We start from the raw sequence: 26,085 nt of genomic DNA, 5'->3' as shown, positions 1-26,085 counted from the left end.
AACCCTTGAGCTCTCTGTCCTCTCTGCTGTTGACTGTTCTCGCTGTCTTGCCTGCAGGTGTTTTTCAAGGCTGGTTTGCTGGGCATGCTGGAAGAGATGCGAGATGAGCGTCTGGCGAAGATCCTGACCATGCTGCAGGCCAGAATCCGTGGGCACCTCATGCGCATTGAGTATCAGAAGATCATCAGCAGGAGGTAGAGTTGTGAGGGGCAGGGGGAGAGGAAGAACTTTGTGTCTCTCCTTGTTCCTTCTGCACCTTTCAGTGGGTTTGTCCTGTGGGGCTTACCTGTGGCTGGCAGTGCTTGAGTGTGGCCCTGTCCTGGAGGGGTGAAGGCAGATCTATAAGAGGTCTGGCATGGGCACAATAGGGAGGGTCAGTGTACCTAGGTCATGGGAGCCTTTGGTTTCCACTGAAAGATTCAGAGGAATGCAAAGTGAGGAGAGCTGAAAGCCAGGCCATACCACCCATCCCTCTAGGGCTGTTACAGCATGCAGACAATGTGCCACTCATTCCACAGACTGCCATTTGTCCAGCTAGGGGAGAACAGAGCCATGTCCAGGCCTGCAAAAGCCAAGTCCCTGCTGCAGTGAGGAAGGGACGTGGGGAATCTACACCCACGATGATGTTGTGCTTGTGTCCCTCCAGGGAAGCCCTCTATACCATCCAGTGGAACATCCGGGCCTTCAATGCTGTGAAGAACTGGTCCTGGATGAAGCTGTTCTTCAAGATCAAGCCTTTACTCAAGTCTGCTCAGACTGAGAAGGAAATGGCAAACCTGAAGGAGGAGTTCCAGAAGCTGAAGGAGGCTCTGGAGAAGTCTGAGGCTAAGAGGAAGGAGCTGGAAGAGAAGCAGGTCTCCATGATCCAGGAGAAGAATGACCTGGCTCTTCAGCTGCAGGCAGTGAGTGCCTCACCCCTTCTGGGTAGAGTCCATGGGCAGAAGAAGGAGCAAAGCATGCTAGATTCCTCCTTCAGCCTCTTGCAGTTCTGAGACCCCCTCATTGCCACAACCTGTTTGAATTGCAATGTTAGACTCGGTGCAAGCCTGAAGCAACATCACAGACTTGCCACTTCAGGGCTGCCGCATGGAACCATGCTCCCCTGGCTCTGGAAAGGGTGATCTCCTCACATGGGGGTGGGAGGGATGGCAATGTTTGCGTGCCAGACTGTGGCTAATCTGTGCCATTTCTGTACCAGGAAGCATCAGTCCAGTGTTTTCTTCCTCTGGAAAAATTTAGTTGCAATTAGTTCTTTAGCCCTGGTTAGTGTTAGTGGTTGTGTCATGAACCTTGAAAATGAACAGTGACTGGAGCTGTCTTTTTTTTGTACACCTGAGCACCTCGGGCTTACTCTGCCCCTTCCACAAGGAGAGCTTCCACTCTGGGCTGGGGCAGCATGGCTAAGAGCCTGCTGCTGTGCTCTTGGGGCAGTGGATGAGCACTGGCTCTCCTGTGCCTGTCCCAGGAGCAAGATAACCTGGCAGACGCAGAGGAACGCTGCGACCTGCTGATCAAGTCCAAGATCCAGCTGGAGGCCAAGGTGAAGGAGCTGACAGAGCGTCTGGAGGATGAGGAGGAGATGAACTCAGACCTCACTGCCAAGAAACGCAAGCTGGAGGATGAGTGTGCAGAGCTGAAGAAAGACATCGATGACCTAGAGATCACGCTGGCCAAAGTGGAGAAGGAGAAGCATGCCACAGAGAACAAGGTAACTCACCCTTCCTGCAGAGTACAGCCTTATTGCCCAGGGACCTTGGTGCTTTTGGGGGCACCAAAGAGAAATATCAGGGACAAAGCTGCTGGTGTGTGGGAGCTGGGGCAAGGCAGAGTGCAAAAAGGTGTGGGACAGGGCAAACCCCTCTGGTGTCCTGCCTCATTGCACGGGATCGGTATGGGCAAACGGTTTTGTGCAGTGGCAAGTGGTCTGGGACACTGGCAAAGCAGCTGGTGGAACCAGCCTGGCCAAGGGAAGAGGGTCTGGCAGCTGCTGCGGTGCCAAGCTGCTGTTGATCATGGACGCCTGCCTTTCATGGGCCAGGCTGCTGTATTAGCTTTGCTCCCCCTGTTTCTGAGAAGAGGTGCTTAATTTTCGACCTCACTTGTCTAGGTTAAAAACCTGATTGAAGAGATGGCTGCTCTGGATGAGATCATTGCCAAGCTGACGAAGGAGAAGAAAGCCCTGCAAGAGGCCCATCAGCAGGCTCTGGATGACCTGCAGGCTGAGGAAGACAAAGTCAACACACTGACTAAAGCCAAGGTCAAACTGGAGCAGCAAGTGGATGATGTGAGTCATGGACCAGTGACAGTGGAGAGGTTTGAGCCAACCTCCAGGAGAGCCGAAAGGCTGTCCCTTAATGGTATCTGGAGAGTGGGATCGTTATCAGATCCCAATTTAATATGTCCAGTTGATGAATAACCCCACTGACAAACTGCCCCTGAGCCAAGAGGTGGTCCAGAGTACCCCATGGAGAGCAGTTCTGGGCTGAGGGAATGGGTCTGGAGACCAGCTAGGAAACAACGCTGGATCTCAGGGCTGGGTGACGTGCCCACAGCAATGGACATTAGGAAGGTTGGGGCTAGAGAGAGTCGTTTCCCTCCCTAGCCTGTCTCCCTTCATTTTCCAGCTGGAAAGCTCTCTTGAACAAGAAAAGAAAGTCCGCATGGACCTGGAAAGAGCAAAGAGGAAGCTTGAAGGAGACCTGAAGTTGACACAAGAGTCTGTAATGGATCTGGAGAATGACAAACAGCAGCTGGAGGAAAAACTCAAAAAGTGAGTGTGTGATACGTGGCTGGACGTAGCATGCTTACTCCGCTAGAACAGTGCCCACCTCTAAATCAAGTGGACATCTGGCCTCTGCAGGGGCTCTTGGGATGTGGATTTGAGCACTGCTGGTGTGATCAGTCCAGGCAAAATGCGGGCTTGGCTTTCCTGGGCACTACGCAGAGGTGCTGAGGAGCTTGTCAGCTGCGCACACAAATAGATCAGGGCACTACAGAGCTTCTTCTGTACATGAGGTTGGAGAGGAGAGACTTCCCTGGCAGAATCCTCACACAGAGGTGGGATGTACAGACAAGTACAGACTTCATCACTCATGTCCCATTCTCATTGGGGAACCAGAGACCAGCACCTAGGGACCTCACAGGGAAAACCTCAGAGCCAGAGTCCACTTTAAGCTTCACTCAGAGCAGTCCATGTGCTGCTTCTTACCCCTGCAGTCCCTTTTCTGTGTGGGTTGGTTTGTTTGTCCTCTGGTCCTGGGTGCAGGGAACAATCTTCTTCTGGCTTCAGAAGCCAGAGTGACCTGAAGCCAGAGGGACTTGGCAGGGCAGCGTTTGTCTGACCAAAGGCTCTGGCTGCTTTCTGTACAGGAAAGACTTTGAAATGAGTCAGCTGAATTCAAGGATTGAAGATGGGCAAGTGACTGAGGCCCAGCTGCAGAAGAAGATCAAGGAGCTCCAGGTATGGTGGGAAGAACTGTTCTCACTGTCCAGGAGTCCTAAATTTCTGTCAGGTGTAACGTGCTGGGGAATCTGCATGGGCTAGTCCCTCTCTGAGCACAGGGGCATGTCCTTGGCAGAAGAGTGATGAAAAAAGCTGGCACTGATAGCAGAAGCAAAGCCCTCTGCTAAAGTGTGGTGGACTGAAAATTAAAGAATGAACTATTGAGGTAAAACCTTAAATCCAGCGCCCAAACTCTGAAGATTCAAATTTATTATGTTGGGCTTCTTCCTAGCAGAGATGGGCCCCCGGGTTGAGGCTGTTTGCATGGAGGTTCCTGCTGAAGGGAGGCTGGTATCAGCCTGGATGCTGGTGGCAGGGTACAGAAGAGAGCAGGAGCTCTGCAAAATGGGCTACCAAGGAGCACCAGGCATGTCTGCCTTGGAGAATCCAAAAATAGCCCAAGCATTTGCTCCAGGCTGGTGGCTTGTCACTCCCCAGCATCAGAGGAGACGCTTTGCTCCATTGCGGGGAGCAAAGATGCTGGAGCTTCAGCAGAGTACTGCTTTAACTTCAGGTTAATGGCCTCGAGTTGTGTCAGGGGAGGTTTAGATTGGATATTAGGAAAAACTTCTTGAAGCATTGGACCAGGCTGCCCAGGGAAGTGGTAGAGTCACCATCCCTGGAGATGTTCAAGAACTGTGTAGATATGGCACTTCAGGACATGGTTTATCAGGCATGGTGGTGGTGGGTTGACAGTTGGACTTGATGATCTTGGAGGTCTTTTCCAACCTTAGTGATTCCATGACTCTATGATTTTTATTCTGTCTCTGCCAGGCCCGCATTGAGGAGCTGGAGGAGGAGCTGGAGGCTGAGCGTGCTGCCAGAGCCAAGGTGGAGAAGCAGCGGGCAGAAGTGTCGCGGGAGCTGGAGGAACTGAGTGAGCGGCTGGAGGAGGCTGGCGGGGCGACGGCCACGCAGCTGGAGATGAACAAGAAGCGGGAAGCAGAGTTCCTGAAGCTGCGGCGGGACCTGGAGGAGGCAACCCTGCAGCATGAGTCCACAGCGGCCGCCCTGCGGAAGAAGCATGCAGACAGTGTGGCAGAGCTGAGCGAGCAGATCGACAACCTGCAGCGTGTCAAGCAGAAGCTGGAGAAGGAGAAGAGCGAGATGAAGATGGAGGTGGATGACCTATCATCCAACATTGAATACCTCACCAAGAACAAGGTGGGCACTGGTCTGTTCGGGGCAGGTTCATCTCTTCTGTGAACGTCAGTGCGACTGGTTGCAGTGTGTTCAGTGCAGCCATGTCCATGGGATGTTGTTCTAGGTAGCTCTTCACCATGTCCAAGTCCCTCTTTCACTAGCTGCAGCTTGTCCCTATCACAGAATCACAGAATCACAGAATGGTAGGGGTTGGAAGGGACCTCTGTGGGTCATCTAGTCCAACCCTCCTGCCGAAGCAGGGTCACCTACAGCAGGCTGCACAGGACCTTGTCCAGGCAGGTCTTGAATATCTCCAGAGAAGGAGACTCCACAGCCTCCCTGGGCAGCCTGTTCCAGGGCTCCGTCACCCTCAGAGGGAAGAAGTTCTTCCTCCTGTTCAGCTGGAACTTCCTGTGCCTCAGTTTGTGCCCATTGCCCCTTGTCCTGTCACTGGGCACCACTGGAAAGAGCTTGGCCCCATCCTCCTGACACCCACCCTTCAGATATTTATAAGCATTTATTAGGTCCCCTCACAGCCTTCTCTTCTTCAGGCTGAACAAGCCCAGCTCCCTCAGCCTTTCCTCGTAGGAGAGAAGTTCCAGTCCCCTCATCATCCTTGTAGCCCTCTGCTGGACTCTCTCCAGTAGCTCTTCATCTTTCTTGAACTGGGGAGCCCAGAACTGGACAGAGTACTCCAGATGGGGCCTCACCAGGGCAGTGTAGAGGGGAAGGAGAACCTCCCTCGTCCTATGTAGCTATGGCAGCGCTTGCAGGATGCTTTACTTGTCCTAGTCAAGTTTGGAGGATCTGGGAAGACATTTCCTGGGAGACTGACTGCAGAGAGCTTCTGTTAGCTTAGCAGAGACACGAGAGCTCTGGCAGGCTCCTGCTCTCTGCCTTGTGTGCACATGGGATCAGCTGAGCTGGGCAGCGAGGTCCCAGGGTGACGCAGTCGCTGAGCCCCTCCTGGGGTAACGGTGCTCTTGGGGAAGAGCTGGATCTCACGTGGGCTTTGCTTGGTGTGTGCAGGCCAGTGCTGAGAAGCTGTGCCGCACCTATGAGGACCAGCTGAGCGAGGCCAAGTCCAAAGTGGACGAGCTGCAGCGACAACTGACCGACGTGAGCACGCAGCGGGGCAGGCTGCAGACCGAGAACGGTAGGTGGGGGCAGCTGCCCTGGGGCTGGTCTTGCACCGGGGCTTCAGAGTGGGGAGCCGTGGTTCAGCTGAGCAGACTGTCCTGCCTCTCCCATGGGCACAAAAAAATAGCAGGAGCTCCATCTGGAGTGGAGGGGAGTGGGATGTCTGCCTTGTGCCTCCACTCAGGCGTTGCAGAGGTGCCATACAGCTTGGCAAGGAAGAGGAGCTCTGTGGTGATGCTAGTTGTGCTGGGGGACGTGCTGTGATCTCAGGCGTCGGAAGGAGGGGTTTCCCAGCTGGCATGCTTTGCCTCTAGCTGCTTGCACCTCTGCCCACGGGCCCCAGCTTGCCTGGGTGGGGATATAACTGGGACTGCTGGAGGTCTCCGTGCAGCTGAAGGCCACAGGCTCTGGGGGAGTGCGAGCTAATGCACGTTGCAGTCCTTTGGCTCCAAAGGAGCTGTTTTGGCTCTGTTTGAACCCAGGGGAGCTTAGTCGGCTGCTGGAGGAGAAGGAGTCCTTCATCAACCAGCTCAGCCGTGGCAAGACCTCATTCACACAGAACATCGAGGAGCTCAAGAGGCAGCTGGAAGAAGAGACCAAGGTGAGGCTTCTAGGGCATGGCTGATCTGAGTGACCCAAATCTCGGGGAATGGGATGTGTGTCCCACTGTGACAGCGGCCCAGAGTCTTGGGCTGGGGAGGTGGGATGTACCCTGCACACAGGAGCCCCAAGGGCAGCTGCTAACCTGTGAAAACCTCCCAGTGCCCCCAGTCCCGGTGCCGTGGCCGGTGTCCTGGAGCCTGGGTCCAGCTGCTCCTCTCATGCGCTCTCCCTTCCTCAGAGCAAGAACGCCCTGGCCCATGCCCTGCAAGCCTCTCGGCACGACTGCGACCTGCTGCGGGAGCAGTACGAGGAGGAGGTGGAGGCCAAGAGTGAGCTCCAGAGGAACTTGTCCAAGGCCAATGCAGAAGTGGCCCAATGGAGAACGAAGTATGAGACGGATGCTATCCAGAGGACGGAGGAGCTGGAGGAAGCCAAGTGAGTCTCATGGCAGGAGCCTGCTCCTTGCAGGTGACAGGTTTCCATTCAAGGATGGGCCCTTCCCAGACCCCAGGGTGAGACTGCACCCACATGCCCGGACTGGAGGCTGTGTGGGCAGGCTGTGGCCTCCCCGGCTCAGAGCAGTGGGGTGGGGTGGGCTGGGAGCGCTGAGCCTTTGCTGCCATCGGCAGGAAGAAGCTGGCCATCCGGCTGCAGGAGGCAGAGGAGGCAGTGGAGGCTGCCCACGCCAAGTGCTCCTCGCTGGAGAAGACCAAGCACCGGCTGCAGACGGAGATAGAAGACCTCTCTGTGGACCTGGAGCGCGCCAACTCGGCTTGCGCTGCCCTGGACAAGAAGCAGCGCAACTTTGACAGGATCCTGGCAGAGTGGAAGCAGAAGTATGAGGAGACCCAGGCAGAGCTGGAGGCATCGCAGAAGGAGTCACGCAGCCTCAGCACAGAGCTCTTCAAGCTCAAGAATGCCTACGAGGAGTCCCTGGACAACCTGGAGACCCTCAAGAGGGAGAACAAGAACCTTCAGGGTAGGACGGGGCTGAAGTTCTCCCCTTGGACTCTCTGGCCAGGGGTCCTGCTCTCACAGTCAGCCTCTGGCTCCACTGCCCACAGCCATGTGGTGGGACTGGTGGGGTCCCTTGCAGGTGGGGAGCAGACCTTGCTGCTCAGCCAAGCCTGGCCCATTTCCTCCTTGGAGGATGCAGCAGCCCAGCCTGTGTCCTGCCCTCTCGATGGGGCACTTGGGGCAGACGGGCAGCGTCACTTGGCTCTCGTTTGTGAATGGTGCATGTTTTGCTGCTCCGAGTGCCATGGCTGTAGCATGACGCTGGCTTGGGGGTGCTGCTCGTAGGTGAGCAGCTCTCCGTGCGTTCTTCATGCTGTTCCCATGCCCTCTCCTTCACCCAGACTGCAGGGGAGCGCAGCAGGGCCCAGAAATGTCCCCAAGCACAACCAAGGGTCTCCAAGGGTCTGGGGGAACATCAGCTGAGCCTGGGCAGGGGGTTGGGGAGGTACCTGCGCAGAGCTGGCCCCACAGACTCATTCCTGACCAAATGCCCTTCCATCCCTGCCAGAGGAAATTGCTGATCTGACTGACCAGATCAGTCTGAGCGGCAAAACCATCCATGAGCTGGAGAAGCTGAAGAAAGCCCTGGAGAGCGAGAAGAGCGATATCCAGGCAGCTCTGGAGGAGGCTGAGGTGGGTCCTTGTTTCCCACTGATGCTTGCATGTGCCCGCTGCCCTCGAGAGCCGCTGGCCCGTGCTGCAGCTCTGGCTGGGTGCTGCTGGAGCAGGAGCCCGCACCGTGCGGGCAGGGTGACAGTCCCGAGCTGGGCTGGAGCCCATGGGGGCCGTGCAACCAAAGCAAGGCACTGGGGCGGCCCCACCTGCCCCGCTCCCCTCAGCTCTGGGCTTGGGGGCAAGGCAGGCTGGGGTGGGGGGCTGGGGAGATGCCCCCCGGGGCCACCTTCCCACTGCCGCTGTCTCTAGGGCGCCCTGGAGCACGAGGAGAGCAAGACGCTGCGCATCCAGCTGGAGCTGAACCAGATCAAGGCTGACGTGGACAGGAAGCTGGCAGAGAAGGACGAGGAGTTTGAGAACCTGAGGTGTGTGGGGAGAGGGGACAGGCTGGGCCGTCGTGGTGGGGCAGAGCTGCCACCATGGCCCTGGTGCGGCTGCCCCGGGCTGGGGTCCCCGGGCAGAGGGTCCTGATGTGTCCTCCCTCCCGCAGGCGCAACCACCAGCGCGCCATGGACTCCATGCAGGCCACGCTGGATGCAGAGGCCCGGGCGAAGAACGAGGCCGTCCGGCTGAGGAAGAAGATGGAGGGAGACCTGAACGAGATGGAGATCCAGCTGAGCCACGCCAACCGCCAGGCTGCCGAGTTCCAGAAACTGGGCCGCCAGCTCCAGGCGCAGATCAAGGTTGGGCGGCCGTGGGTGGGACAGGCTGGGTGCTGTCCCCGCCGCCAGCCCCGGCTCCCTGCTGTCCCCGCTGACCCCGCGCTGCCTGGCAGGACCTGCAAATCGAGTTGGATGACACGCAACGCCACAACGACGACCTGAAGGAGCAGGCGGCCGCCCTGGAGCGCCGCAACAACCTGCTGCTGGCAGAGGTGGAGGAGCTGCGGGCAGCGCTGGAGCAGGCGGAGAGGAGCAGGAAGCTGGCGGAGCAGGAGCTGCTGGAGGCCACCGAGAGGGTCAACCTGCTCCACTCCCAGGTGAGGGACCCCCGCAGCCCTGCGTCGCTGCTGGCACGGGAGAGCCGCGGGCCTGGCCGCAGCGGTGAACGGCCGGTCCCGGTGGCACTGCCCTGCTTTGTCCGCAGAACACGGGCCTGATCAACCAGAAGAAGAAGCTGGAGACTGACATCTCACAGCTGAGCAGTGAGGTGGAGGACGCGGTGCAGGAGTGCCGCAACGCGGAGGAGAAGGCGAAGAAGGCTATCACGGACGTAAGAGCAGGGTGGAGATGGTGCTGTGTGCCCAGCACCCTGTGGGGCTGTGGGTGGGAGGAGAGGGGAGGGTGCCAGAGCTTCTTCACCGAGCTCCGGCATCTGGCAGGGCTGCCTGGCCTTGCGGTGATGCCTCTCTGCTCTTGGCCTTGCAGGCTGCCATGATGGCAGAGGAGCTGAAGAAGGAGCAGGACACGAGCGCGCACCTGGAGCGGATGAAGAAGAACATGGAGCAGACCATCAAGGACCTGCAGATGCGCCTGGACGAAGCGGAGCAGATTGCGCTCAAGGGGGGCAAGAAGCAGATCCAGAAGCTGGAGGCCAGGGTGAGGTGGTAGGGTCTCCCCTGGCTGTGCCCCCCAGGAGCAGGCTCCTGGCGCTGCCCCAGTCCCTGTGGCACCATCTGGGGGGCCCAGGCTGTGCTGCAGGGGACGTGGGCAGTGAGGGGCAGTCCCCGAGCCTGGCGCTGGCTCCGTGCCTTCGCTCGGGGTGGCTCAGCCTCTGCTGTGGCTGCTCTAAGCTGGGGAAAGTGGCTTGGCCTCAGCGGGGGCTGGGGAGCAGAGCGCTGAGCTGGCCTCGGTCCACCCGCAGGTGCGGGAGCTGGAGGGAGAGCTGGATATGGAGCAGAAGAAGATGGCCGAAGCCCAGAAGGGCATTCGCAAGTACGAGCGGAGGATCAAGGAGCTGAGCTACCAGGTACGGCAGCACCAGGCACAGCTCTGGCCCAACAGGACTGGGCCCAGCTCTCGCTGTGCCTCTGGGGCTGTTCCGAGCTCTGGGGATGGGCAAGTGCGGGCTGGGCTTCTCCCTGTCCCAGCACCCATCCCCTGCTCTGTGTCCTTCTGCCCATTCCCCAGCGCCTCCTGGGCTGGGGGCTGGGACACAAGGGGGGGGACAAAGGGCCAGAGCCTGTGCCCCGGGGGATGGGTTGGTGGGGCAGGTTGGTGGGGCAGGTTGGTGCTCTCTGTGTGTGAGCAGCGCACACTATTGGGACTCTTGGATAAGGGTGTGGGGCAGCCGGACCCTGATGGGGGGGTCTGCTGGGGTCCTGCTAACGGAGCTGCGGCGCTTGCAGGCTGAGGAAGACCGGAAGAACCTGACGCGGATGCAGGACCTGATCGACAAGCTGCAGAGCAAGGTCAAGAGCTACAAGCGCCAGTTTGAGGAGGCGGTGAGTGCTCTTCTCCTGGGGCAGAGGACGGTGCTGTCCTCCCCGGGGCGGCCGGGCTGGCTGCCAGGGCAAGGGGCGCGAGGTGGGCAGCCCCACGCACCCCCTGCCCCTCACCCCCCCCCAGGAGCAGCAGGCCAACTCCAACCTGGTGAAGTACCGCAAGGTGCAGCACGAGCTGGACGACGCCGAGGAGCGCGCCGACATCGCCGAGACGCAGGTCAACAAGCTGCGCGCTCGCACCAGGGAGGCCATCACCTCCAAGGTAAGCCCGGGCAGGGGCCCCCGCCGTGCCCGCAGCCGGAGGAGCCACGGCGCTGCCAGCGCCCGCGGGGTGCCAGGGTGCTCCCCATCTCCAGGGCCAGGCTCTCACCAAAGCCCCTGTGGTTTTTTTTCGCCAGCACGAGTAGCAGCAGCCCGGGTGCCTGCCCTGCCCGGTCCCCAGCCGCCTGCTGTAGGCAAATGGCTGCAACAGTCACTGCCAGCTTTGCGCCGCGCCAATAAACGTAGATCCGCCAGGACTCGCTCCGTGTGTCTGTCAGAGGGCCTTGGGCTCCGCTGCTGGAGTCTCGGGGACATCAGGCCCACCCTTCCCTGCTCTGTCACTCTGGCTTGCTCCGGGCTTTAGGTGGGTTTTGGGGAAAGAGCCCTTTCCTCAGCCCTCGCCCCGTAACCCTTCAGCCCCCCCCCCCCAGCTCCGGGGCGCAGAGCCGAGGGGTGAGGCAGGGTTAGGGGGGTGCGGGTGGAGGGCAGAACAGACCTCACCAAAACTGCTGCTCTTGGGCAGAGCGTAACAAATCCCAGCTCCAGTCCTGCAGGGCAGGGGGAGGGTGGGCACGGCTTCGACAAGAGGGACTGCAAAGAAAGACATCTCCACTCATTTCTTTAAAATAGATTTCTTTAATAGTTTCCATTTAATACGTTCATTTGCAGTTAGTAAATTGGCATTAACCTGGGCAGCAGGAACCTCAGCAATCCCTGGGGATCGTGCAGGAGTATTTGTTAGTGATGGGGGTCCCCCCGTCCCCGCCTGCTGCCAGCCCCGCCGAGGCAGCAAGCTCTCCCCAGCACCACGCCGGACGCTGCCTCCGGGGCTCTCCCCAAGACAGAACAAGGATCATGTCTGGTCCCTCTGCAAAGGAGACTGTGGAAGCACCCGGCCCGGGCCGACGAGTGCCCAGGACCATGGCCCCAGTCAGCAGGCACCTGTGGCCCTGCCCGCTGCGGGCCCAGCCGTCCCCTGCCCCGAGGAGCTGCTGGGGTTCTGTCCTGGACCCTTCTCCGCAGCCTGCCCGGAGGTGAAAGCAGAGCCCAGCCCCCTTGGGCAGGTGAGGACCCCGGGGGGACCCCCAGCCCGGGGCCGAGGACAGGGGGAGCTCGGCCCCCAGCTGTACGGTACAGAGAGATGTAAATGGGACTCTGCAGGGTCACAGCAGCAATCAGTGGATGCACCAATTAACTAGACTATGGAAAAGGCATCCCTTAACTTAAAAAGCCTTTTAATTTGAAGCATTTATTTTAAGTGTACATCTATTACAGTTAAGAAGAAGCAAAGATACACCAAATCCACAAATACCCAAGAACAAAAAAGTACAAATGAGAAAGAAATCCGCTCAGGGGGAGGGGGGGCTGGTGGGGGTGACCTGCTGAAGAACAGAGTGGCAGCTGCCGCAGCGAGGAGCTCCCCGACGCGCTGGGTAGGACCAGGGGAGGCTCAGGGGAGCGGGGCAGGGTCTGTCTGCGGGACTCGGCGCCCCAAGGAGGGACGCAGGGACCCCCAGGAGCTCCCGCGAGGCTCCAGGCTTACGCACCAGCTCAGCAGCAGCTCTGACCCCCCTGCACGCAGAGCACTGACTGCCCGTCCACGGCAGGGCACCCAAGGGGGAGACAAGCGACAGAAGGGGGACTTTCAGCGAGCAAGTCCTGCACCCGGGGCTGGAAGCCTCGTCTGCTCCTCCAGGCCCCAGCACAGGGATCCTCAGAGCGGGTTTCATTCTGCCGGCAAAGATCAGAGACAAAATGCTACAGCTCTGGGACATCCACGGGACCGGTCCCTCTCCAGAGCCTGGACAGAGCTGAAGTCATCTCATCAATAAGTTAAGAAAATTTAAAAAAAATTCAGAGGCATGTTTCAAAGAAAACTGGTTTCTTTTAGCTGGAGCTGCAAGACATATTTTGACCTAAATGCAGTGGCTCAGGACTTCAGACTGTATTTCATTCCTAGGAATCTGCCTGTCTTGGAGCAACGCAATTAACATTGGTGAGCAGGCAGAGCATGCGCAGGTTTGGCCCTCGGGACTGCTGAAACCCGACTCTCCATTTCCCAACATCTCCTACAAAGTTCCTTTCAACCAGGAGTGTCCATTCCCAGCATTTAACACATTCTGATTAAAGAAAGATCCAGGAAAAACTGACATCTCCAGTAAATATTGCACTTCAAGATTAATGTGTGTGTTGGTATTAAGGACTGAAAGCAGAGACTGACGTAAGACTTCCAGGCATAGCAGGTTAGCATTGAGAGCAATGGTCCTGAAAAGGATTTTAAAACCAGATTAGTTACCCAAGAAGGGACAAGCCGTAAGTTTAAAAAATTAGTACATTTTAATGCTAGTGCTCCGTGAAAAAGCCAACCCCTGTTGCAATTCCACCACTGCTGAAATGTCTCTGTTCCCTGCAGCACTGTAAAACACCTTCAGGTGGGAAGGACCTGCAGGAAAGACAGCAGGAGCCGAGCTTCTCTCTTAATGCACAGACAAGACAGATTTAGTACCAAACGATCCCAAAGTAGGTGGTGAAGAGGTGACTGGAGCTAGGGCTCTCAGGAATTAAAAGCAGACACGCGCGCGCACACACTCACACTCTCACCAGCTCCAAGCCCCTGACTCCAAAGCCCAGCAGAAGAGTTACACCTGAAGGGCATCTCCTGGTGGCTCTGCACGCGGCTGGTGTGTCGGGGTCCTGGTCAGACTGGCTCCTTGGACCTCACATTTGGAGGGCAATTTCTGTGCTTTTTGACTTGTTAATTCTGGCAGCCGTGAAAGACAGCCACAACTGAATTGGCACATACAGAGTATCCTCACCTGTCAGCGAAAAAACCTCCGACCAGCCACGCTGGACCGGGAGAGAGGAAAAAAAAATAATAATGAAGAGGCTGGTTTTTGCAGGTGATTATTTTTATCCCAGAACAACTGGAAGATACATCCCTGAATGTGTTGCCCAAAGAGCTTTCAAAGTCTCATCCGTCAGAGCTCAGAGATGGGGACCGGGAGGGGCTGGGGCTGTGACAATGCAGTAACGCTCCACGGTTCCAAGCCGCACACGCACACACACACACGACACAGCATATCCCTGAAAATCCACGGGCTGCGAGGTACCCTCCAAGCGCTGTCCGTCAGAAGCCAGAGTGAGAATTACTCCTCAGAAAAGTCTCTGTCAATGTCCATATACGCCTCGTCGATGTAGCTAACTATGGCACAGGGGGATGTCCGGTCTGGACTGAGCAGTATGGATACAGTCTCTTTCCAGTAGGTAAAACTAATACATGAGCTCTGTGGGAAGAGACGGAGAGGCTGGTTAGCACAGTCCAGAGGCACCAACACGGAGCAGAAGACACATCCCAGGGACACTCAGTGGAGGGAACGGAAAATCCCTTCCTATTCAGCCCGACCTCCCCACCCACGCAGTTTCCCACCTCCGATTCACCGCTCAGCCCGTCCTCCCTGGGACACAGAGCAGAAGATGTGGACGCTGAACCAACCACACCTCCTAAACCCACCCACACCACCCAGCTCCAGGCAGGGACACCCAGCTCCTGTGGCAACTACAGCCCCATAAAGAGCCGCACAGGGCGACCACCACCCCAGCAAGCCCACGTGGGCCGGGAGGCAGGGCTGCCCGTGGGCAGTGCACACACACACAAGGCCAAACCTCTCCCTCCCTGTCCAGTCCAAACACAAACTGGGACACTGTGGTGCTGCAGATCCAGCCAATGCTGGCAGTAGCTCCCACTCCCAGGGAAGACACAAAGACAATACGCCCTCCCTGCTCACACCCACAGATTGGATATTAGGAAAAATTTCTTGACTGAAAGAGTGGTCAAGCGTTGGACCAGGCTGCCCAGGGCAGTGCTGGAGTCCCCATCCCTGGAGGGGTTCAAAAAACGTGTGGATGTGGCACATGGGGACATGGTTTATCAGGCATGGTGGTGATGGGGTGACGGTTGGACTTGATGATCTCAGAGGTCTTTTCCAAACTTAATGATTTCATGATTCTATGATCCCTCCTGCATCCTTCTCTGAAGGCCAACAGGCCTCTCAGCAGTCCCACACAACACCGTGTACTACCCAAAGCCTGGACAACGACCTACCTCCAACCCCACCAGCGGCCCAAGGCACACACAGCACAGCACAACCCTGAAACGCAGCAGCAGCAGCAGCAGCAGCGCTTTGGTCTCGGCAGCAACCCCCCTGCGCAGCCCAGCACCTCGGTGCGCCGTGGATGCACCAAACCATGACAAGGCCACCGCCACACCGTGCCTGAGTGCTGCGGGCCCCAAGCCACCCTGCCGCTCCCCAGGTCCGACCGGCTCAGCCCAGCACTGGCCCAAATAATGCCGGGAGACAAGCGTTACAAGTCTGCACCACTCGCTGCAGCTTCTCCTTCCCACACAGACTCCCTCCACTGCACTCCACCTCCCTGGGGAACTGAAGCTCCTTATTTTAACTGCTTCCAAGCTCTACCACTGCCGTTCTTCAGGTACCTTCTCCGTAGGAGACTGCCTGCACCATGCTCACGCCACAGGCTGTGTGCTGCAGTGTCACATGCACACCAGAGATGGGCTTTTGCATGAACACAGTACAAATCTGTTAAAGCTGCCACCCAGGCACTGGAAAGTCAAGGAAGAACCCAGAGCAACCTCACCTTAGCCTCCTAGGGCACATACAAGGGAGTCAACTCCCCATCACAGGTCATTTCTTCCTCTTCTCAGGGTACAAGACAGGCCAGCTCTGGAGTGCTCTCCACAAGGCAGCTGCCTTCTCATCTAGCAGCTACACCAGGTACGTTCCCTGCACTGCCTGCCACCCCGCGAGGAGAGGGGACAGTCCGGTTAACGTGCTGACTGGTCTGGGAGCTGGATTCTGTCTTGCCTCCACACCCCAGTGCAAGGCAGGCCTTCTTGCCAGCCCTGCCGCTCAAACCCGCTCAGCATCAGCAAGTCTCACCTGTGTGTGCCAGAGCCAAGACCTAAGGTCTTGTTCGCAGGCAAACCCAGCACCTGCCCTGCAGCAGCCTGCTTGCAGCAGGGACCTGACTGGGTAAGACAGTGTGAAAAGCACTACAGAAAGTTACGCTGGGGGCAGAACTTGCTCCCTTCTTTCCCTTCATAACTGCTCACTTCCCATTTTTGCTATGTGATTAGCAGACAGATATTGCTATGATTGATTCTTGCTATGGTAACAGGTTCACATACATTTTCTAAGCAGGTGCTGTCTTTATCCTTGTTGAGGTAATGCTGTTGCCAGAATCGCAGGAGACTATGGAAATTGTTCAGGATGAAGCCTGGGTATTTTTCTGTATATTCCATCTGTTGCAAAGTGCGCAGATAAAAAGGTAGCTTTTCTTTCCTTCGGGCCAGCATTAGGATAACTAAACTTGTGTTCAAACAACTGACATTTTCCTGAAAATAAAAATGATACAGTAAGTCAGACCACAAAAAAAATAAGAGACATTGGCTGTACGCACATCATCACAAAACGTGCTCTTGGTAAGCAAGCAGAGGAGGTGCTCCTAGACAGATCAAGAGAGAAGGGACAACGGTCTCCTCACAAGAGGCCAGGTTCCTCCCTGCTCCCAGCCCAGTTCACCACCACACAGTATCAGCAAGATAACTGCAAAGTTACTGTCAGCTCTTTACCTGTGTAAGTGTCTGTACATGAATAATATTAATGAGACGGAAAAGAAAGGACATTCTCATGGACATCTGGGACATATATGATAACAGGCGGCACTCTGACAGGACTTCTGCAACTGCAGCAAGAGGAAAAAGACAATCATCAGGTGCTTGAAGTTCAGGCACATTGGTCCAAACAATATGACAGCAAGAATTGGTTCTGACTGTAGCAACAAACTTGCAAGGCGGCATTTCTCTGTCTGAACCCAAAATTTTCAAAGCCCAGACTTAAAGTAACCATCACCACTACCAAACATGCCCACACACTCCCACCCAACCCATTTCCTGTTCTTTACCTTTAGCATCAGACTGATTCTCAAACCGGTCCAAGGACAGCGTAATGCAGCGAACAAGCATGTTTGAGTCAACCAATGAACTGTTGATCTGATTTAAAAATACCTGGAACTAAAGAGAAATATTATTAGTGTTGCATTAAAGAAAAACAACAAAAAAATTAATCCCACATGAAGATTCATAGATCAGCTCTGACACAGCAGCATTTCATGCCCTTTTCAGAGCACGCGTGGCCGAGGGCTGTACTAAGCCAATTACTCTGTTGGTACGAAGGGAACAGGCCAGCAAACCCAAGGAGGAAGAGCTAGGAGCAGCGTTTGGTACGCAGGGCAACAGTCAGCGTTCTCCTATTTTCGACACTGAGAGAGTACAGTCCTTGAAGGTTATTGGAGAAACTGCCTTGAAGTCTGAGCACACACACCGAAAACACACACTTCAACACAAGGCTTCACAGGCGTGGACGATTTCCCCTCACTTCAGAAACAGAAGTTAGGTTCTGAACAGCAAATACTCAGGATCATCACCTTTTTGTTATCTCTAACAAGAATAAGAGGAGATACACATTCCCAGGCCTGCCTCATCCAGTCCAAGCCAATACTGGTACTGAGGGCTGACCAAAGGATCCCTATAGCAAGTACCTTAAAAACACTATGGAACAGAAAAATGCCAAAGTCCTGGCACCACTAACATCTCTTCTGAAGCTGTGTCACTTCAACGAGACCAAGATTTCATTCATTATTTGTTTGGAGAGGGGGAGACGAGACAGTATGGCTGCTGGCCTCTGCAGTTCCTCCAGCTCCACGTTCTCCTACACTTATTTCATACAGCAGACAATACTAGGGAGTAACACAGCGAGGGATTCGTAGAGTGACAATTTAAAAAGTTACAGATCCATGAATAAGAAGCACACACAAAGTATAAAGACAGATTGTCTAGAATATGTGAGTTCATTTATGAGCAAACAACCTGATATTAAATACATCTTTCTTTTAAGTATATATTTGCTTCTATTCTCCAAGGCCTGCCAGACCTAACAGCAACCAGAGAAAAACTGCAGTAACATAAGCAAGAGTGAAGTCATTCAAAGGGTACCCAACAGCTGATGTCATATGCACAAAGGGCACAAGAGCATGAAACCACTTTGCACAGAGCTGCCCATTATCAATCTACATATACAACTAAGTTTTATAGGTCATTACATCAGACACAACTTCTTAAAATGTCTGTAAGCTCAAACAATCTCAAAGATAAGGTATGTCTTTTGCAGTATCAAATATTAATATTTTTAAGTCACCTCCATGAAGAACATCCCCCAAGCTCCAGAAAAAGACTTTTTGGAGCCTGTCGCAATGTCCACAACTATCAGCTTAACCCAAACCCCAGTGATTCCACAGGAAATGCTCTACCATCTTTGAGCCCTGAGCTCAGACCTGCCCGATCATGTAACAGGGCAATATTCTCTGAACAGCTCAGCGCTTGCTGACTCAGAACAGCTAGGAGAGCTTCTGAAAACACAAGTGCACGCAACAACAGACATGTTCGTGAAGAGACTTTGGCAGCTCACTCCATGTCTACTGTGCACCAAGCTCAACAATCACATCAAAATCAGCAAATGAATCTGAGTTTCTTAGTGCTACCTCTGGTCATAGAAGCACATAATCTGACCCACTGGGGACAGCTTTTACAAATATTTACCTTCTCATCTGTGTTGATGTACTTGTTGAACCTCTTGAATGCATCAATGTTGAATTTCATCAGTTCTCCCAGAAGGTCAAAGTAACTCTGAAGCACATCCCGTGATTTGCACTCGCTATCAACAATGCAGTAGAGAATATGCTGGCATGGGAGGAAAACATGTTATTGAGACAGTTTCTCGCCCAAGCCAGCAGTACAACATAGACTCTGATTTAATCACGGTTTAAAACGTTTATCTGCAGCTTTAGTTCTTAGATAACAGAACTAAAGACAACGATTCAGATGACTCTTCTGTTCAGTTAACTTCCCAGTGATGCAGGCTATAGAACCAGCCACCTCACACCTGCCTGACACACGCAGAAATCACAAATACTTTTCAAAAATTGCCCTCTTCCCACTGAATATTTAACACTACATTTTTACCCCCTTTTGAACTCATTACACATAAATCCTTCTTAATTGCTATGGAGATCTGTTACAGAGGAAGCTTGACATATACTTCATTACCTCCAGGAGTCCTCTCTTTAGCAGGAACATCTGATCTGCATAGGAGGTGGTGCCTCGCAGAAAACTTTCAACTGCCCTTGCTTGCCAGAACCTGAGAAATAAAAGAAATGAGGTTTCAATTTTGGAGTAAGGGAAGCATTTTATCACAGCTGTAATTTAAATCAAATTTCCCGATCAGTGTCATTCCAATCTGAAGCTGGATTCAGACACGTTGATCCTGCCGAAGATCACTGACTGTACTGGGTACGAGGTCCAAGGCAAGCTTTGGCATTCTCCCTCACCGGCACTGCCACTGCAGCCAAGTACAACAAAGCCAGATCTTTTCACAACTTTCGATTTTCAAGCATTTTCAAGTGCTGTAAACTGTATGAAAACAAACTGACTTCCTAGTCAACTCAAAATACGATGTTACAGTGCAAAGCGAACCCACCTGAAGGAGGACTCAGCTGGTTCCTTCTTCATGACCTGAAGCAGTCTGGTCAACAAGCCTCTCTTCCCATCACAGACAAGACTCCTAGAGCACGTGCAGAAATTACAGCATGAGTGGAAGGGCCAACAAGCACTGTACCTTGTAGAACACTGAATCCACTCTCCTCTCCAGAGCTTTTAATAATCAAAAGCCCAATATTAAATATACAGTATAAATATTAATAACTTTCATTACTAGTTCTACCAGTGGAAGAGTTCTCCTCATTGCCTTTGGTAAACGTCTGCAATACTTGCAACCTGACTTTCAAATAAATCCTAAAGAAAAACTTTTCATTTTCTCTCAAAACATTAATGATTTCAGAAAGACCAATTCACATCTTGTAGGAATGAAGAGATTAGAAAAAAATATATACCACACCTCAGCTTAGGAATGAAAGAAAAAAGGCCTTTTTTGCTCAATAAATGTGAAGGAAACTTTAAGTTCCATTTAGGAGGCAGAGTAGGGAAACCTAGATCCTACATGGGGTAACCTTCTTCTGTACACACTGGTAAAAGTATGGCGGCTGTAGAACTGCAATACTACTTGTATCAAATACCGTCTTCAGTGGAGTATCTACCCACAGTAAGTGCGTGCAGAAGCAATGCCTTCATCTCCTCACGTATCAAGAAAAGCAACATGGAAACAAAATGCTAAGGGTGGAAAAGAAACCAGTTTTAGGCCAGCAACTGAGCAAGGCTGCCTGCCTGGCCATACAAACCATCCTGCAGAGGTAGAGTAAGATGCCTCAAGCGGCACTCCTCCTCAGAGAGCAGCCCAACGTGCACATCCAGCAGATGCACCCAGGTTGATGGCTACTTACTGCACCAGCACCTTCCCTGGGCAGTCAACAGCCAGCTGACACAGCTCTTGTGGGAAGCAGTTTTCTTACAGCATGATGGTCTGTTCTTACTACCACTCGAGAGAGACAGGAAACTTTGTAGGTTGGAAAAAGCTGTTTATACCCTTGATCCACTTCCTCTCAGTGTGCTCCTAACAGGGTCAATTTTTTTTCCCCTTAAACACTTACACCTTTTCAAACAAAGCCAGAAAAGTACCCGTCCTTACAAAGAAAGGATCTGAGTAATGCAGACTCCATTCATTCCCAGTTAGGCACAGTATTATGATAATAATTATCTAAGAAATCCTCTTAGCGAATTCCCTTTTGAAGTGAGGTAAATCTGCTCTGTGCAGACCAAGTCCTTGCTGATACTCTGGGAGTACTCTGACAACTAAATTCTGCAAACAGTGTTTCACCTTGTGAGGTTTGTACACCAGAATCGTCTATTAAAGAGCTTATTAAATCAAGAAAGTCAATCTAACAGATACTCAAATATAACACTAGAGATTCTGTAAGTGGTTTAACATGTTAATCTAATTTAGCTTATTCTAGTTATTAGCTGCTCTTAAAATAAAGGCTCTGAGCAGACACACTTAGATCTGTTTATAAAGACTGCAAATGGACACTATGTGTGCAAGACTGCTTCCGAATCTCAAAGCTAAGATTTATTAGTTGCAGCAATTCATGCATTAGAGGGATCTCAGTTTACTTCCTAGGTCTGTCTGCAACGCCTGCAGTGAGAACAGCCAGGCAAACAGGCAGACCTAGCACATCCTAATCAAGTCTGGGCCATGAACTCAAAACCCCCATTTCAGGTTGCTTTTGTTTTTGAAGTTCCTTACTCTGAGCACAAGCACACTTTAGATTTGGTAATGGCCATGAGCATCACAAAAACCTAGATGCTTCCTGCTGAAACACGTCACTGAAATTAAAGCAAGTGAGGTAGACAGCAGGACCTCAGATGAAATGGGTGACACTGAACCTCCAGTATAACTGCTTGCAAAACACGAGAAGCTGCTGACCTAAGCCCTCTACCCCTACTCACCTGTCTGTGTTGACAACTGCATCAACTTCAGGGATGTTGGCTTTGTGGGAGATTGCACTCAGCTCATTAAGTTCTTGGCTGTTTAAAAGGAGATACTTGTTCCTAAAGCAAGACAGTTGGGGAGCATGGGAGAAAAATATGATGAATTCAGGAGGCAGGCAAACATGCAATTCCATGAAGAGTAAAGCCACATGCCTGCGAGGGCTGCAGGACGAGGCAATCAGCTTTCGCCTCTCCAGCTCGTCACAGCCGTTCACACTCTACTCCCCTCCACCACAGCACACTCACACGCTAGGCCAACGAGCTGCCGTTTTATAAACCTCCTCCAAAATTTGCCAAATGCATGTTTCAACACCGACCAGCTTTGAGATGCTGGTTCTTTGTTGACCTGTTCAAGATCTTATGGTTTGTTTTGCGAATATTTGCTTCCAGATGGCTCTAGGTTTTGAAAATCTCAGTAACATTTTGCCGAATTTCAGCAGACTTAAAAAGCAATTTTTTTCATAGCTTCCTACAGTCTTTCTCTGCCATATAGTGACTATGCTCCTTATCAGTCATAAGCCTCAATTAGAAAGCAGAAACTCCAAAAAAGTAGTCAATCATCCTGGTATTTTGTTACTCTGAGCAAATTATTTAGTCTGGAAATAATTTAAAAATTCATGAAATGTATAAAACTAAATACGAACAGATAGAAAACCACAGAATTTGCATTAAATGCTTTATTCAAATGCTGAACTTTTCGTAACTAAAACCAATTTATCTGTAAAATAAATTAAATGCAGAACAAGTCTGACAAAGTAGAAATGTAGTCCAGAGGCTCGCTTTGACAGACTCCCTGCCCAATGTCAGTGTGCTCCCTTTGAGCCCTCCTACTTCAAAGTGTTCAGATTCAGACAATAAGGATTTATTTGCAGGAAACCTCAGGGAGCATAGCATGCTGTGGTTAAGTGTCAGGGTGTGCAAAGACAACCTATTCATCAAACTGTAACAACTACACAGAGGATAAGTTATTAGACCAGCGAGGCGATGGGGATGGCGTCCTGCTTCAAACACTGTCTTCCAGACTAGTGCCCACTGAGGCTGTCATGTGAAGCTTCTTTTGATCTGGATCAACAACAGGCTTCTGTAACGAAAATGCAGCCTCTCTCTCCATGCAATAAACAGTTCTGCAAGTTCGGTTTATACATAATTTTGCTGAAATTAATATCAGTATGTAAGTACTTGCTCTCACCCTGTCCTCAGCTAATTCAGCTGGTCTGTGCTTCCATTGAAAGCTCCTGTAACTATTGGTTTAAAAAACCTAACCAGATTCTACACATTCCACTTACTCAAATGCTACAGCAGAAAGCTCTTTTCTGTTTAAAGAAGCCCGAGATCTTTGTAGTAACCACTTACATAGGAGTCATTCCTAGGCAAACAACGTCTTGCATGGAGGATTTACCACAGGCCAGCCCTTCCCTGATGTTTAACAATATGGCCAGCAGCTCCCCACTCTTACAGGTAGCACTTCCCAACCACAAAGGCTGGTACTTTCAATATGCATAACTAACAGTACTACAAAAAAACGACACAAAATTATCACCCTGGCTGTAGATAAGACCAGCTAGGCAAGAAGCGAAGCAACATGCATATTTCGTGCAATATGCCTCAAATGCAGTGTTTGTAAAGAACAGGAAACCATCTTGCAAGACTGAGTTAGAGCAACATTAGAAGGACATTCACAGAGTGGCAGATGTGATTCTGCAAGTCAGAACAGAGCAACCAGTACCTCTGTACCAGCAGCAGAGGTGTGCTTCTCGAGTATAACCATTAAAAAAAAAAAAAAAAAATCTGCATCACCCCTTAACTACTCCAGCAGACTCAAGCTTCTCAACCATGCCTTTTGCAGGCAAACAGAAGCTTTCTTCCTACTTCCAACCTAGGCTCCCACTGGCTAGCTGATAGACAATTGTTCCCCTAACATTTTCCCATTCAGTTTAATCAGGAATTCTCCACGTCTGGCATTTAGACATCGATCACATCTTCCCAGCCTTTTCACAAAGGCAAAAGAGTATTGATTAACCTCTTCAGAGGTACGCTGTCTTTCACCCTGATCTTCCAACGGCCTTTGTTTCATGCTTGTTCCCCTCTGAATTAAACCTGAACATGTCCCCACAGGGTATGTGTGCTCATGAGCACACTGGCTCACTACCAGCTCTCAGGGAGAAGACAGATAAACAGCATCATGAAAGCTGCTTCCCCATTTCCGCAGCCAGAAAGTGTTAACTCATCACATAAATGTTTCAGTTTGTTTCAACATGAAGCAAAACCGGCTATTTTTAATCGTCAACAGACATACCAAGACATGCCCACTGGAGAGCATATCCTTAGCCTTTTCATAGCAGGAGCTGAAAGGCACGTGAACATCTGAATCGAGTTTAAGGACAGTACAATGCTCCATTCAGACAGAGCCCGCACCGTGCCTAGGACACCCGCTGAAACTGCAACCAGGCAAACAATACTGCCAAGCCACAAGCTACCACAGCTTTTCATACTCACTCATGGTGATCACTAAAGCTCTGAAGAAGCCTCAAGAACTGTATCTTTAAAGTGATGTCCTAAAAAGAGAGAAGAAAGGTCAAAAAATTTTGCTTTCATATTTTTGGATATCATTAGTTACACCAAGCTGACAAGAAACAGATGAACTGAAAACCTATCCAGACCAAACCCATTTGCACAGCAGAGCAAGTGACCTGCGTAACTGGAGAAGGCTGCACTTCGCAGGCTTCCCAAAACAGAAGTGGAGACTGCCTCCAAGCCTATGCATGTACAGTTAATGATTTCTTCTCACTGCAAAGGCAAAAAAGCTCACCACTGTATTGACTGATTTGGGGTACCTAGGTTCGGGGAAAAACAAAACAAAATAACAAAAAACCCCCAGCCCTCCCCAAACCTGATGGCGATTCATTTTTTCTTCTGTGTCTCTCCTTGCTAGACCTACTAGCCACCATTTCGTTAAGTTCTGGTCGTCTTCTGCCTTTGGCCTCCAGGGACACAGAACTTACACCTTTCCCAGTTCCCAAACTTGGAGAGAGGGGAGAGGCTAAATTGCTGGCATGAGCCAAAGATAAAGACTTAAGTGAAAACAGTAACTCACAAAAACCTGAATGCTATCACATAAAAACATAGAATTATCTCAATTCACTTATTATACAAGCGCCCAGTTACTCAACACAACTCCCCGCAATTATGTAAGAGAAAAACCCAATACAGGATTTAAAAAGTTACTCACTGGGCTACAATCACAGTTTTGATTGTGTCCATGCAGAACAAGGGCTGATGCTGAATGCTTTCTCCAGATCAGTTTGTCAAACAAGTTATTGAGGCCAGGGATCAGTCTGAACTCTGCTATCATTTTATGAACCTGGAAAGCAAAGAGAAGTACATGCGCATTTGCTGCAGCCTCAAATATGGATATAACGTAGCCTGGTAAGCAGATGGGCACAATTACATCATCCTCTGACAACAGAGTGAATTCTTTTATCAAACAGCATGTCTGTGTTAACATGCACACTAATCATGGTGTATCATTAGAGTAGTTTCCATCTGGGGGACCTGGACAGAAAACAGACATGTTGGGAGAAGGCTGTCAGCCATGCTTCAGTTAACCACTGTGCCTCTGGAAGCAGCTTTGGACATCGGGAGATCACTTACACCACATTGAAAATACATCTATACCTAACTTCAATGTGTCACAAAACTAAGCTGTGAATTATTCTGGTGCCAGTCATCCACCGAGCGTCCTTTGCCTCTCCAGTTCACACGGCGAAGCTGAGGTAGTCCTCTGAAGTCAACACAAATGATCGATACCGGTTTTCTTCACGTGACCTAGGCAGGAGTTCTGAGCAAAGCAAAGTCCAGCAGCAACACAACCGCACTGCAGTTCAAGTGCTGCTCCTTCAGGTTAAGAGGAAATTGAACTTCTTTAGAGAATGCTCAGAAGAGAAGAAAATGCCAAATTACTCAGGTTTATTTATCAGTCTGCCTGTCAAACTAGGACATGGTACATCATGATGTTTGAAACAGACTATGGAGTTACTCAAGTAAAAAAAGCTAATAATTTTGGTGTGAACAGCTGTTAAATACCTTCAGTCCAAGCTTTGATACTTCGGATGTAAGCAATTTGGAAGACGATGAATAGGAAAAATACAAAGGTAGGACTCTTCTCAGCTGCAGGCTTATGACAAGATGTATCCCTCGAGACGTGGCACAAACGAAAACCACGTGTGATTGGGAAGCTCAACGTGTTATAAAAATTAAGTGCCCAAAGCAGTAATGGACATGTTCCTTAAAACCAAGTCACCTGAACAACAACCTAGGTTCTCCCTGAGATGCAGAATTATAACTAGCAGTATTTCAAGCAGACCACTCCATTTTGTTCTATTTCCTCAAATAACCTGAATGAACTAAAAATACTTGAAGCTGATGGTATTTTACAAGTGTTCATTCTTATTCTTATTTTGCAGCATAGCTGATGGCCTTGTGCATTCCTCTTAACTGTAGCCGCCAACTTTCCCATCTGTATGGAAAATCACATTCCCACTGCTGGGCATCTCCAAATAATCACACTCAAGGAAGCACACAGCTCCTTCCCACCTCACCCATACTACCCTGACAGACTGCAAAGCTTGGAGTCCTTCGGTGCTCCCTTACTTTAATATGCTCTCGGACACTCTGACCTAGTCACAAGCCTCCAGCAGACACAGCTCCGAGGAATCTGTCTGAAGAAAGCACTCCCTGCAGTCTCCAGCCCTCAGTGGCTAGCGTGGCACAAGCACAACAGGATGA

At 51.8% G+C, this 26,085-nt stretch overlaps 2 protein-coding genes across 3 annotated transcripts in view; one reads left to right on the top strand and one right to left on the bottom strand.

Moving 5' to 3' along the window:
- MYH7B (myosin heavy chain 7B) overlaps positions 1-10,981 on the top strand; it is a 29,649-nt gene extending 18,668 nt beyond the window's left edge. For both annotated transcript variants that reach the window (XM_075438785.1, XM_075438786.1), the window contains 21 exons: positions 58-194; positions 647-902; positions 1,466-1,708; positions 2,108-2,284; positions 2,625-2,770; positions 3,370-3,460; positions 4,277-4,666; positions 5,675-5,801; positions 6,268-6,386; positions 6,627-6,823; positions 7,018-7,367; positions 7,914-8,038; positions 8,330-8,445; positions 8,571-8,763; positions 8,856-9,059; positions 9,167-9,292; positions 9,448-9,618; positions 9,884-9,988; positions 10,368-10,463; positions 10,588-10,725; positions 10,862-10,981. In XM_075438785.1, coding sequence (XP_075294900.1) covers positions 58-194; positions 647-902; positions 1,466-1,708; positions 2,108-2,284; positions 2,625-2,770; positions 3,370-3,460; positions 4,277-4,666; positions 5,675-5,801; positions 6,268-6,386; positions 6,627-6,823; positions 7,018-7,367; positions 7,914-8,038; positions 8,330-8,445; positions 8,571-8,763; positions 8,856-9,059; positions 9,167-9,292; positions 9,448-9,618; positions 9,884-9,988; positions 10,368-10,463; positions 10,588-10,725; positions 10,862-10,870 — 3,516 coding nt within the window. In that variant the 3' untranslated portion in view covers positions 10,871-10,981. The remainder of the gene's footprint in view (positions 1-57; positions 195-646; positions 903-1,465; positions 1,709-2,107; positions 2,285-2,624; positions 2,771-3,369; positions 3,461-4,276; positions 4,667-5,674; positions 5,802-6,267; positions 6,387-6,626; positions 6,824-7,017; positions 7,368-7,913; positions 8,039-8,329; positions 8,446-8,570; positions 8,764-8,855; positions 9,060-9,166; positions 9,293-9,447; positions 9,619-9,883; positions 9,989-10,367; positions 10,464-10,587; positions 10,726-10,861) is intronic.
- Positions 10,982-11,909: 928 nt separating this feature from the next.
- TRPC4AP (transient receptor potential cation channel subfamily C member 4 associated protein) overlaps positions 11,910-26,085 on the bottom strand; it is a 38,138-nt gene continuing 23,962 nt past the window's right edge. Inside the window, exons 10-19 of the mRNA XM_075439040.1 lie at positions 24,530-24,661; positions 23,797-23,855; positions 21,259-21,360; positions 19,337-19,420; positions 18,907-18,997; positions 18,400-18,540; positions 16,707-16,815; positions 16,375-16,487; positions 15,931-16,137; positions 11,910-14,008 (exon numbers count right to left, since the gene is read on the bottom strand). Of these exons, the coding sequence (XP_075295155.1) occupies positions 13,871-14,008; positions 15,931-16,137; positions 16,375-16,487; positions 16,707-16,815; positions 18,400-18,540; positions 18,907-18,997; positions 19,337-19,420; positions 21,259-21,360; positions 23,797-23,855; positions 24,530-24,661 (1,176 nt within the window). The 3' untranslated portion in view covers positions 11,910-13,870. The remainder of the gene's footprint in view (positions 14,009-15,930; positions 16,138-16,374; positions 16,488-16,706; positions 16,816-18,399; positions 18,541-18,906; positions 18,998-19,336; positions 19,421-21,258; positions 21,361-23,796; positions 23,856-24,529; positions 24,662-26,085) is intronic.

This window comes from Opisthocomus hoazin, chromosome 18 (genome assembly GCF_030867145.1).
Source record: "Opisthocomus hoazin isolate bOpiHoa1 chromosome 18, bOpiHoa1.hap1, whole genome shotgun sequence".
NCBI classification, from domain to species: domain Eukaryota; kingdom Metazoa; phylum Chordata; class Aves; order Opisthocomiformes; family Opisthocomidae; genus Opisthocomus; species Opisthocomus hoazin.
The sequence above is the reverse complement of the archived record's forward strand: the minus strand, read 5'-3'. Positions and strand labels throughout refer to the sequence as shown.